Consider the following 13,057-nt stretch of genomic DNA (forward strand, 5'->3'; position numbering starts at 1 on the left):
CTTCACTGGGCTGGAAAAAGTTTAACTATATCAGAAAACAGGTCTAATTAAGCAAGTTTATCTATAAAAAAGGCTAAGTTGACCCACACATGCACGATACATATAAAGCTCTTGCTAGCACCAATTACACGCATGTTTTGATCTGTCATTGTCAATCATGAATTTGGTTGATACTTCTATTATAAAGAAAGAGTGAATAATGATATTAAAATATTTATTTTAATTAATTTCCTTTCAGTGTGCACAAATTCATGCACCAGGATTATAAATTGAGAAAATGATCCCCACCTAGTTTGGCTCAGTGGATTGAGGGTTGGCCTACAGACTCAAGGATACCAGGTTTGATTCCAGTCAAGGACATGTACCTTGGTTGCAGGGAGAAGTGTGCAGGAGGCAGCTGATTGAGGTTTCTCTCTGATTGATGTTTCTAACTCTCTATCCTTCTCCCTTTCTCTCCGTAAAAAACAAATAAAATACATTTTTTAAAATGAAAAAAAAAAAAAATAGAGAAAATGAAAAACAGAGAGGCAAAATGCCTACCTAAAGTCATCGTTTTACTTTTTTTTCTTCTTGATTTTTGTTTTGGTTTGGCTGTTTTTGTTTATTTTGTTTTGTTTTACTGTTATGGTACTGCCTTTACTTTATACAGGGATGTAATTATTTTTAAAATAGATTTTCATATTTTGAGAGAAGCCAAGTTTTACATAAGAAATTATTGAGCCCATAAAATAAGGTTTTTAAAAATTTGGCATGACTTCATCAACAAATAAATTTCAAGGAACAAGATAAAAAGAAATGGAGTGTGAATTTATATATTAAAAGAGCCTTAAGAGACCTATCAACCAACCATAATATATTTAATAGAAACCTGATTCAAACCAACTAAAGGTTAAAAATTAAATCATGGGATAATCGGATTCACAGGTAAAAACCAAGGGGATCTTGAATGACATTAAAAAATTACTGTTTGACTGATTTAACTTTGGGTGGTGGGCACACAATGCAATGTATAGATCATGTGTCATAGAAATGTACACTTGAAACCTTGGTCTTAATGACTAATGCTATCCCAATAAATTTAATACAAAAAAGTAATAAAATAAAATGAAAAAAAATACTGTTTGATTTTTCTTTAAGTGTGAAAGTGGTATTTTGGTTATATTCTTAATTATGTATCTTTTAGAGTTTTACACAAAATATTAACAGATGATATGATGTAATGTCTGAGATTTTCTTCAAAACGACCCTGGGAGTGTATAAGAAATGAATGGTTGTTATAGAGTAAAATATATTGGTCATATGTTGGCAGGTTTTGAAGCTAGGTGATGAGTATGTAAGTGTTTATAATATTATCCTCTTTATTTTTGTGTATATTTCAAATTTTCCTTAATTAAACTTTTTTTTCTTAAGTCATGCTGTTAAACCTATAGAGAAAATGTTGAAAACATTCTATTTTTGACCTTTTAAGAAATAAATGGCATGAAATGAAATACTGTCATACTTTGTTCCTTAAATGCTTTAATTGATGAGCTTTATTTAAATATTTTTACTATATACTACCCTGTTTCCCCGAAAATAAGACAGTGTCTTATATTAATTTTTTCTCCCAAAGTTGTGCTAGGTCTTATTTTCAGGGGATGTCTTATCTTTTCATGCGCTAGGTCTTATTTTCGGATGATGTCTTATTTTCGGGGAAACACGGTAGTATATTACTGAATAAGTCAGCATATTAAATGGTGAGATCATGATCTTGTCAATATTTTAAAACTTTACTGATTTTATTGATTATATATTCTCCATAGACATAGTATTTAGTTTGACAAGTAATAGATAGAACTCCAGTCCTATATAATAAAAGCCTAATAGGCAAATTGACTGAATGTCAGAACAACTGGATGGTATGACATGCACTGATCACCAGGGGGAAGACATTAAACTCTGGAGCTGTGTCCAGCTGATCAGTGCGCTTCCACAGGGGAAGAGCCACTCAGCCAGAAGCCGGGCTCACGGCTGGTGAGTGCAGTGGTGGTGGAGGGAGCCTCTCCTGCCTCCGTGGCTACACTAAGGATGTCTGACTGTTGGACATCTCCCGAGAGCTCCTGGACTGCGAGAGGAAGCAGGCAGGGCTGAGGGACAGTTCCCGACCCTGTGCACGAATTTTGTGCACCAGGCTTCTAGTAACATAATAAAAATGTAGGTTCCCTTATATATATTAATCTCTGTTGAGAATATACCTTATCGGTGATTTTGAACATGAACTTTTATAACTGACTGTCATAGTGTCAAATGTTGATTTGGTCAAAAATGTTGCTTCTGACTGGTTCAAGCAAAAACACTTCCCAAAGTGCAGCAGCAATAGAACAATCTGTCATGTTTGCAATGAGGAAAAATTGGCAAGGATTACAAAAGTTACTTAAGAAAGAACTTCACAAGGAAATGAAGCACAAGACGAAATGCCACATAAGTGGGATGTAGGGCAAATTCCTGAGGAGATCATAGAGAAATAGCAGAAGCTCGTAGGAGTTGGGTCAAGAAAGCTCAGTAAGAAACAGGATGCCACATTTGTGGCCTCACCATCTATTTCCCCAAGTTTACTGTTAATTCCAAAAACTCATTATTTTGTCAGTTTCTTCCCATTCTGAAGTGAATGGTGGTGATCTTTTGGAATTCCCTTTAGAATTATATTCATCGGTTGAAGAATCACTCTAGTTAACGCAATATCTTATTTAGACACATTTTTGATAAATACATGTCATTCAGGGATTTTGGCAATGACATTCTCCCCAGGGTTCAGGCTCTCTCCACAAATCCCCCATGTTCATAACCCAGTAGTCTCCATTCCCGGATCCACTCCTGCTTGTTCTTGTCCCAACAATGGTATGGTTGTTGACATGTTTGTTCTTTTTTTTTTTTTTTTTTTTTTTGTGAAAAATTTTCCTACTGACCACTGTGGATTTGATTTTCTTTACTAAAGGTTCTGAGTTATTTTCTATTGGAGACTATTTGAGAACCAATGGGGACTAATTGGCCAAAATGACTTCATCTTGTCCTTCATGTTCATCTCTTTTCTCTTAGAAATTAAGTGGATTTTCAGGGGACTTACAGGCTGGAGAGCATCCGAGGAGAAGGTCTGCAAATAGCACAGGATCACATTCTTTTAGGAGATCACTGTCCACTTGTTGAGAGAGGTTATCTGTATGGTTAGTTCCTTCCCTGTTGACAGAAGAGGTGTGTGGGTTAGCAGGGGGCTGGAAGGAAAGCTTGCACACTCTGGAGACGTGTTGATTTAGAAATATTGTTGGTTGTGATTCATTCCATGAAAATCCAGAGGGGACATAATAGATGTTTGTTGCTGAGGTTGGGTTGAATAACTTTTACAATATTTTTGAGGGCAGTGTCGGAGGGGATAGCGGAGAGCAGTCAGGTGTTGGGCCTGTGGAGCTGTTTCTATGGTTACTCATTCCTGCAGCAGTAATTGCTCTGTCAGAAGCGTTATCAGTTCCCAGGAAAGGAGCTCTTGCAATTTCTAAGGAGCAAGGTTTCTTTGTAGCCGCTCTGTCCATGAGATCCCATAGAAAGTTCTTGTTTCCTGAGAAGCAGATGCTACAGTTAGTGTCATTCTTCTTCATAGGCTAGGATTCAGTTCTATGTGTTGAAAGTTCAAAGGAACCACAAGAGGTCCTAGGGAAGAATCCATTCCTGTTTTTCAGCCAATTCTATCCCCATTCCTTGGTTCAGGTTGCATCATTTCAACCTCTGCTTACATCATCATGTATCCTTCCTCTGAAGTCATCTTTGCACTTTATGATATAGCTAAGAATGGTGGTATTTATGTCTCTTTTATTCATCTTTATAATAAAGGATTTTATATGATACACTAGAAGTCTGATGCACGAAATTTGTGCAAGAGTAGACCTTTCTTCTTCTGGCTGCTGGCACCAGCTTCCCTCTGGCACCTGGGACCTGGGTTTCCCCCAGGCGGCTGGCAGACACATGGGACTCAGGCTTCCCTGGAAGCCCTGGCTTCGTCTGGAATGTCATCCTGAAGGAAGTCCAGTCCAATTAGCATATTACGCTTTCATTATTACAGATAGAAATTTTATTATTATAGGATCTGTTATTTTAAGGTATTCCTTATAAATCTGGGAATGTGCATTTGGTAACCATCAGTCTTATATATACTCTTTTTCTAGGACATTTTTTTTTCTACAATAAATTGAAGGGACCTCTCACACCAAAGGAAAACAGAAAATTTGACAGCTTGAGTAATTTCACATTCATATTCAGTAAAGCATACATGTAGGAAATATATAGAGAAGCATCTTTCCCTTATCAGGCTTAGAGGCTCAGTTCCAAAGGTTAGCTGTAATCTTTACAGAGCAATAAAATAAAAGTGAAATAAATAATTAGCATGGAATTTTTTCAAGAAAAATAACAAGCAGACAATAAACTCTAAATATTATGTATTTCTTAAATTTGTGCAGTTTGCTTTTTTTTTGAAAAAACAAAAACAAAAAAAAACCCAATGCTGAATAAATGTAAATTTTATATAAATATTGAAAGTAAACCTTTTGGCATAATGATTTTCTAAACTGTCACTTTATATAAATTTTGAATTTGTTACAATCTGTTTAGGTTGTAGCAGGGCAAGAGCATTTGTGTTGCTTTTGATACAAAGGCAGCCTTCAACTTAAAGTGCTTCTGCCTCAGCAATTTGCACTGTAATGTTTTAATTTTGGGACAAATGTTTAGGAAATATTCTGAATGCCTTTGTATTTAATGGCTCTTCTCCCCAAAGGTATACTGTGTATACTGTGAAAATTATGTTATTGATTCACATCAATAAATTTATACTTCAGTTGATATTGTTTTAAATGTAGCAAATGATATGAGAATATATCCTGTAAAGATACAATCAACCAGGTCCTTACTCTCTTATGCAGTGTAAATAGAACAAATGTGTATGGTATTAACCCTACACTGTTGTTGAATATCTCTCAGTAATTGTGCACAGTTCTTTGCTATGCCTTTTAGAATTCTTATTCTGGTTATTCTAAGTCACTGTAAACTAATTTGTTGTTTCTCCTCTGGTAGTATTTTTTGAATGTATGCTGCCCATTCTAAAATAAACATTTGTTGTGGATACTTTCCATGAAGACCAGATGGAGTTTTTAAGGCTTAAAAATCGATGGCTTCATATAATTGCCCTTTCTGAGAATTTGAGAAATTTTTTTTTTCTATATGTTACTGTATCTGCAAGATGGCTTACAACCATTATCATACTTATTCCTTATTGCAAATCTTTAGGTTTGGAATTGTTATTCTCATCTCATAAATGAAAACAAGACATAAAAAGGCTTCCACAAATATGAAGTAAGAAGACACAAGCCTATCCTATATAATAAAAGGCTAATATGCAAATTGACCAAATGGTGGGACAACTGGTCTCTGTGATGCACACTGACCACCAAGTGGCAGATGCTCAACGCAGTAGCTGCCCCTGGTGATCAGTACACACCCACAGGAGGAGTGCCACTCAGCGAGAAGCCCTGAGCTGGGCTAACGGTTGGCGAGTGCAGTGGTGGTGGCAGGAGTCTCTTCCACCTCTGTGCCAATGCTAAGGATGTCCAATTGCTGGCTTAGGGCCTAAGCCGTCAGTTGGACATCCCCCAAGGGCTCCTGGACTGCGAGAGAAAGCAAGCTGGGTTGAGGGACTCCCCACCCCCACCACCTTGTGCACGGATTTTGTGCACTGGGCCTCTAGTCTGTGTATAAAGACCAACTCTTAGCCTCTACAATATATAGTATCCCAGGTGATTCCTGTTTCAACAGCATTGGCTCCTTCAAAGTGCTGAAGCCGGGTAAGCCAGAACTGCACTATTGGACAATCCGGTGCTCTACAGAGTGTTATGATAGAAATTTGAGAAGAGAATACAACCTGATGAAATCGAATAGTTGCTAAGGGCCCAGCACAGTAATAGCATATCTAGGATTAGCTGTTTGAATTTTAGCTACCTGGATTGCTTACAACTTTCATTTGATTGGACTTTTAATATTGAATTTGAAAGCCAAGTGCTTATATATATGAAAACATTAAGTAACTGATATATTTCATGTTATATCTGTCTGCCAAACAAACTATTGTAATAAATTTTTCTTTTTTCTTTTCTTTCTTTCTTCTTTTTTTTTTTAATGCAGTGGGATGCATTTTGCTTTTATGCTGGAGTTCACCCCTGTGGCGTGGATTTATCACAGTAGCATCTGTCTTCGGTCAGTTTGTTAAGTAGAAATCAAGGCAAGACATGAGGAGGTTTGTTTACTGCAAGGTGGTCCTTGCCACTTCGCTGATGTGGGTTTTGGTTGATGTCTTCTTACTCCTGTACTTCAGTGAATGTAACAAATGTGATGACAAGAAGGAGAGATCTCTTCTACCTGCTCTCAGGGGTAAGTGCTTAATGAAATAAATGTTACTTTTATAGAAATAGGGAATGGTGGTGACTCATGACAAAACATGAAACTTCAAAATAGGGTTGTTTTTTTGAAAACAGCTTACTGAGTTAGAAGAACACTTTGGCAGAACTATTAATGTACATTTAACTGTGGTAAAGCTACTTTACATTTCTTGGCCGCAGTTTCCTGTTGAAAGAAATGAGAAGAATGAAGTAACCTCTGAGGCAACTTTCCAATTCTAATAATTTCTATGTTCTGGGACTGTATGAAAAGAATAATTCAGCAAACATTCAGATTGGACAGAATTTTAAATGTAGGCTTCCAGAAGCAAAAGCCCTTAGAGACCAAGCATTTAACGTAAAGAAGGAAACCTATTAAAGTGATACAGTGGGAACTGCAGCAAAATTGAACTGTACGTGACACCCCTAAAGACATCCAAACATAATAAAACAAACAAATGAACAAAAAACAAACAAACAAACACTTTTTAAAAGAAAATACACTTTTGTGGCCAAATCCAACCTGTGGGCCATCAGATTATTGTCCTACTAGAGGCAAATTTCACAGATTCCTGCATGTAGGGGTGGCCTGTGTGTAGGAGGAGGGCATCCCTCAGCCTGGCCCGCACCCTCTCGCAACCCAGAACCCCTAGGGGGATGTCTGACTGACAGTTTAGGTCTGATCCCTGAACAGGCAGTTGGACATCCCCCAAGGGATGTAGCAGTGTGTCAAGCAGCAGGTGGCCAGGGAGGAGCCTGAGCCCGAGCCAGGACCAGGCACCACACAGTTTGAGCTCATCCCAGCCTGCCGCTGCCTCTCAGTAGCGCTGCTCTGGAGTCAGGAGAGGCTCCTGCCGTCACAGCTGCACTCACCAGTGGGAGTGCACTGACCACCAGGGGCAGCTCCTGCATTGAGTGTCTGCCTCCTGGTGGTCAGTGCACATCATAGCGACTGGTCGGCCAGTTGTTCCAGTCGTTTGGTTGTGATGGTCATCTAGGCTTATATATATATATATATATATAGATAGATAGATAGATAGATAGATAGATAGATAGATAGATATTAAGGGCAAATGATAAACTTAAGTATATGATAGTCACTTTAACTCAATATTTACCTCATTTGGGACCAGTTTCAATGACTAGAGAAGCGTGAATTCCAAAGAAGCATAGTGATGTGTATAAATGGGGATTTATTGGACACTCCTGAGGGCTCTCGCAGTGCAGGAGCCCTCGGGGGATGTCCAAATAATTTTCTCTGCTTTTTGTCGACTATAATGATATTCCTAGTAAATGAATGCTTCTAAAGCATTTAAGGGTTCTTGAAATTAGTTTTATTCTCATTGAATCAAAACTTTTTTTCTTTGAAGTCTACTTTACATTAATTCTGTTTAGTAAAACTTTCTTTATAAAAATGACAAAAGGTGAACTTTGAGTTCTATTCGAAATGTTTGTACCTTTAGGAAGAGTGAATATAAATGCCTTACTTGATATTTGTATTTATTTAATGAATGTCATCAGCTTTCATTGTTACAGATATTTTTGAAGTTATTTATTAATTTTCTAATAAACAATTTCATAGGTATTATATAGTTGTGTGAGGTTTAGGAAACACGGAAGAGCATTTCCAAAAAATTAACTTTTGTCAAAAGTATTTAGTATATCCTAAGTTTGCTTTTAGATTGCAATAATGCCCTTAGTCAATCGGAGAAATTCTAATTATCTTCCTCTATCCAAAATTAGTTTAACTTTCTCACTATAATTTTTGACTATTAAAAGATTTGAGAAAAAGTACTTCAGAACTTACTGAGCCATTTAAGTATTTTATATGCATCTTTTATACATTTATACTATAACTGTTCAGAGTGGAGAACATAATGAGTCTATCAGATTTTGATAAATGAACATGGGTTTGATTTGCTGCTCTTTAATTAAAATCCTAGAACAAATCAGCCCTCTCTGCTTTTTTGTTTGAATCACTTCAGTTGCTGCTGAAAGTGGAAATGTGTTTTGATGAATTATATTAGTTTGGAATGATCACTTTGTCATTTGCTGAAGGAGACATGTAGATTGGTCACAGAAAATGTTATAATCTGATTCAGCAAAATTATAATAGCCTTTTCTACAAGTACCAAAAAAGTACAGTTTCGCTGATTTAAGTTCTTAATGCTCAGTCTTAAATCTAAAAATGTGAACTGTAATGATACAATTCAAAAATAGTAATTTGTACTTAAATTGTAAAATTAAGCTATCTTCTCTTCATTTTTAAGAGTTGTTTAGTTGTACGTTATGCTTGTCTTGAATGTTTGGGAGTTTAGTTACATTTTCTATTTTTAGTTATTTTTTTTCAGAATGTCACTTCATTTAGAATTTGTGCCATGTATTTAGAATATATTTTATTTACAGGCAGATGATGTTGTGCAAAGTTTACTTACCTGAAATGTTCATATTCAAAATAAGCTAAAACAGGCCTTTTTTTACTTGAAAAAAGTTGATCTTTGGGGATCTGTTTCTCATCTATAATAATCTATAATAATAATAAAAGCATAACATGCTAATTAGACCAGATGTCCTTTTAGACATCCTTCCGGACGAAGCCAGGTCTGTGAGGGAAGCACAGGTTCCAGGCGCCAGAGGGAAGCTGGTGCTGGCCGCCAGGGGTAGGAAGGCCCACTCTTGCAGGAATTTCATGCATCGGGCCTCTAGTTATTAAAATAAAGGTTTTGGGATGAGATGGTTTCTAAGATCCCTTCTAGTTCTAAACATTAAAATTTAAACAATTTTTAAGTATCCAATATTAGCATACACTATGAATTAATTTTTTGAGAAATGTTCATTTATTAATCACATCCTCGATTACTTAAGTGCCTATGAAGTTAAATGTTGCATACCTTAAACTTACACAATGTTATATATCAATTATATTTCAATTAAAAAAGAAAGGAACAAGAACAACAACAAAAAGAATCCTGAGCAAAAACCTAAGGACGTCTGAGGTCACAGGTGATGTAACAAGATTACCACAGGGTTAAAAGCCTAGGCTTTGTTGCCTGGACTGGTTTGGCTTGGATAGAACATTGGCTTGCTGACTGAAGGGTCCCAGGTTTGATTCTGGCCAAGGGCACATGCCCAGGTTGTGGGCTCAGTTCCCAGTAGGGTGCATGCAGGAGGCAGCCGATTGATGATTCTCTCTCATTTTTGATGTTTCTATCTCTCCTTATCTCTTCTCTGAAATCAATAAAAATATTTAAAAAAACTTTTTTAAAGCCTAGGCTATGTTGAACAACCTGGTTCTTACGTCCTCCCCATTGAACTGGTTATGTGACATTTTGCAAATCTTACCTAATAAAAGAGAAACAAATTAACTATCACTCTGCTACGCCCATAGCCAATCAGAGTGAACATGCAAATTAACCCATCAAAGATAGAGGTTAATTTTGCATATGCAGGTGCAGAGCAGTGTGAAGTCTGCTATGAGGGGAAGGTGGGGGAGTTGGAGGGAGCTACTGGAGTGGTGCTCCAGACAGAAGTGAGAATGTGCTGGCTCTGGGCTCCCAAGCTGCCCAGGATCAGGGACTTGCTGGCTCCTAGGCTGCAGGGGAGTGGGACTTGCCAGCTTCGGGCAGCCCCTGAACGGGAATGTGTAGGCTCCTAGGCGGCCAGGGAGCTGGGACTTGCTGGCTCCAGGGCCGCTGGGGATTGGGGACTTGTCAGCTCCAGGGCAGCTGGGGTGGGGAGTGGGGACTTGCTGGCTCCTGGGCAAGCGGCCTCTAGTTCCTTAACAAAATGATATTCTCACTTAAAATTGGAAACTGAGAGACAGTAAATCCTGTTTTACATGGTCACCTTGAGAATTAAATGAGATGATGTACATAAACCCTTCAGGGGAGTATTGACTCTCAGTAATTTTTGTACCAATATCTGCTAAATGTGGAGAACGAGACTGAAAGGTCTGAACGAGGCTCCACCTGGCATTGCTGTCCAGGGTAAATAGGGTCCAGAGTAGGGGACGAGGAGGAGCAGTTTTTCTGGATGACCCCAAAGGAGGAAGTAACTCTTTTAAAAATAATTTAAGTGACTACTACATGTCTGTGGTAAGACCTGGAAATATTATAAGGGACCTGAGGTCCTTACTACTGTCTTGAAGCTCATAGTCAATAACAGAGTAAACAATTTCCTCCCATTCTTTGTCGCACTCTCTTTAAAAAATGTAATTTAGAAAATTTGACAAGCATAATGTGTATAATGCGTATTAAGATGACAAAGAGGGATGCTCTGAGTAGAGGAAAATAGATCTAAGGTAGTAGATAAAATTTCACAGACTGTGGCATTTAAGTTTAGGTTGAAAACATTAAAGTACGAAATAACTAGTTAAAGAAAAAAATGCTAAAATCTTTATGAAATGATAAAAGTTATTGAATACCCAGGATGCTTCTTAAGGAGAAAAATATAGAAGTCTTATAAAATTAGAGTGATTAAATAGTAGTATTGGTACAAAGGGACACAAAGACACAAATGGTGGGCAAATTGCCCAGTGGAGCAGAATAGAAGTAGATGTACACATGTTTGGAACATTCAGTACATGGCAAAGGAAGCACTGCACATCAATGGGGAAGAGAATGGCTGTTCAATAAGTGGAGCTGAAAATAGAATGAGAATCCATGTGGAAAACAGATAAAATTGAATGTCTACTTCATGTCACAAACCAATATAAACTTCAGATGTATTAATGTCAAAACAAAACTAAAACTTTTAGCAGGAACATGTAGGCATCTACTAGATCTTGAATTAAAAAAAAATTCTGGCCCTAGCTGGTTTGGCTCAGTGGATAAAGCATTAGCCTGCATACTAAAGGTCCCAGTTTTGATTCCTGTCAAGGGCACATGTCTAGGTTGTGGGCTCTATCCCCAGTAGGGGGCATGCAAGAGGCAGCCCATCAATGATTCTCATCATTGATGTTTCTATCTCTCCTTATCTCTTCCTCTCTGAAATCAATAAAAATATATTTAAAAAATTCTGAAACATTACACAAAAAATTTGATCAGAAATAGGATATAGATAAATTTGATTTTATTAAAATTGAGAAAGTTGGTTAATTCAACTATAACTTTAAAAAGAGAAGTTAAAAACATGCAACTAAGAGATTATTATCAAATGCATAGAAAGAACTCCTATTACTAATATGATAAGCCAAATAATCCAATAGGAGAAAAATGGGCAATAGACATGAATAGATACTGCTTAAGAAAGGAAACACATCTAGCAAAAAAAACTTGTGAAGAAACATACAACTTCAGTTTTGATCAGGAAAATATAAACCAAGACTACAATTACCTATTTATATCCATTCATTTGGCAAAAATTAGATTAATAATACTAATTGTTAGAAATGATGCATCTCTACATTTTTAATATAATTTTAGTTAGCAGTTTGGCATTATCTTTGAAATCTGAACATTTGTGTATGACCCTTTGCTCATAGTTATATACTTAACATAATTTGTTCCACATACACAAATATTTCATAGTACTACTGCTCATAACATGAAAAGCTAAAAATAACCCATATTTCCATCAATGGAAAAATTGATGAACAGTGGTATGTCAATAAAAGGAATTAGGATATAGTAATCAAAATGAATGAATTGCACTGATTCGCACCGAATTGAGTAAATCTTGATAATATAATTTTAAGTTAAGTATAAAAATTAGGTCTCTGAAAGATGTTATATAGCATGATACAGTTTGAAAGGTAAAATAAACTAAAATTTGCAAATATACATTTTAGGGACATATCCAGATGCAATGAGATTTTACATAAAACAAGCGAGGCTAATTATTAATATGGGATTTAGGACATTGACTTCTGTCAGGGGAGACAGGAGCATGGGATAGGGGTGAACATTTTGGCTGAATGTGGGTCATTTCTAGGGTTCCAGGTTTGTTTCCTGTTGAGTTTGATGTGTTTATCACATCAAATAGATGGTTAAATGAACGAATAAGAGCCACGGAAAGGATTTAAAAATTGGGAAGCCACTTAATGGGTTTAAAAGGCAAAGCAGACATGATCACATCTGTGTTATGGAAAGATCACTATGGATTTGCTTAGGACAGCGAATTGGAGGAAAACTAGTCTCTTCAGGAGGCTGGGTAGGAAGCTGTGACAGCATTCCATGAATTCTGTTCAGGACGTGATGCCTGCTCGGAGCAGAGCAGTGGCAGCGAGGTATGAAAGAAGCGGGTAAAATGAACAGGTATTTGAGATAGGGGAGCATGAGCGCTAGATGCTTGACTGACTCTGATGTGTGTAGGAGATAGAAGTGTCAAGGACAAGTCTCAAGTTTCTTACAGGGCGTTAGTTGATTCAGTTTCCTGAAAGTGAAGAGAATGTAGGAGGAGATGATTTAAGGGTGGATGTTGAGTTTATTTTAGACATGTTGAGTTTGAGACACCTGTTAAGCCACTGAATGGAATTGTTTCATAGGAAGTTGGCTACGTTATTAAACTCTAAATATCAAACTTAAAAAACCATCTCTTCTGTGGACCTTTCCCCCCTAAAATGGATTATGTTCTTTATGAATTGGAGTACATGGAATATATCATTGAAT

The 13,057-nt window shown here is 36.9% G+C and overlaps 1 protein-coding gene across 5 annotated transcripts in view; it reads left to right on the forward strand.

Moving 5' to 3' along the window:
- The window catches only part of GALNT13 (polypeptide N-acetylgalactosaminyltransferase 13), a 445,911-nt gene that overhangs the window by 58,158 nt on the left and 374,696 nt on the right, over positions 1-13,057 (forward strand). For all 5 annotated transcript variants that reach the window (XM_084892276.1, XM_084892273.1, XM_084892275.1 and 2 more), the window contains exon 3: positions 6,199-6,444. In XM_084892276.1, the coding sequence (XP_084748402.1) occupies positions 6,303-6,444 (142 nt within the window). In that variant the 5' untranslated portion in view covers positions 6,199-6,302. The remainder of the gene's footprint in view (positions 1-6,198; positions 6,445-13,057) is intronic.

The sequence above is a fragment of the Pipistrellus hanaki genome (assembly GCF_964339955.1).
Source record: "Pipistrellus hanaki genome assembly, chromosome: 8".
In the NCBI taxonomy this organism is placed as follows: domain Eukaryota; kingdom Metazoa; phylum Chordata; class Mammalia; order Chiroptera; family Vespertilionidae; genus Pipistrellus; species Pipistrellus hanaki.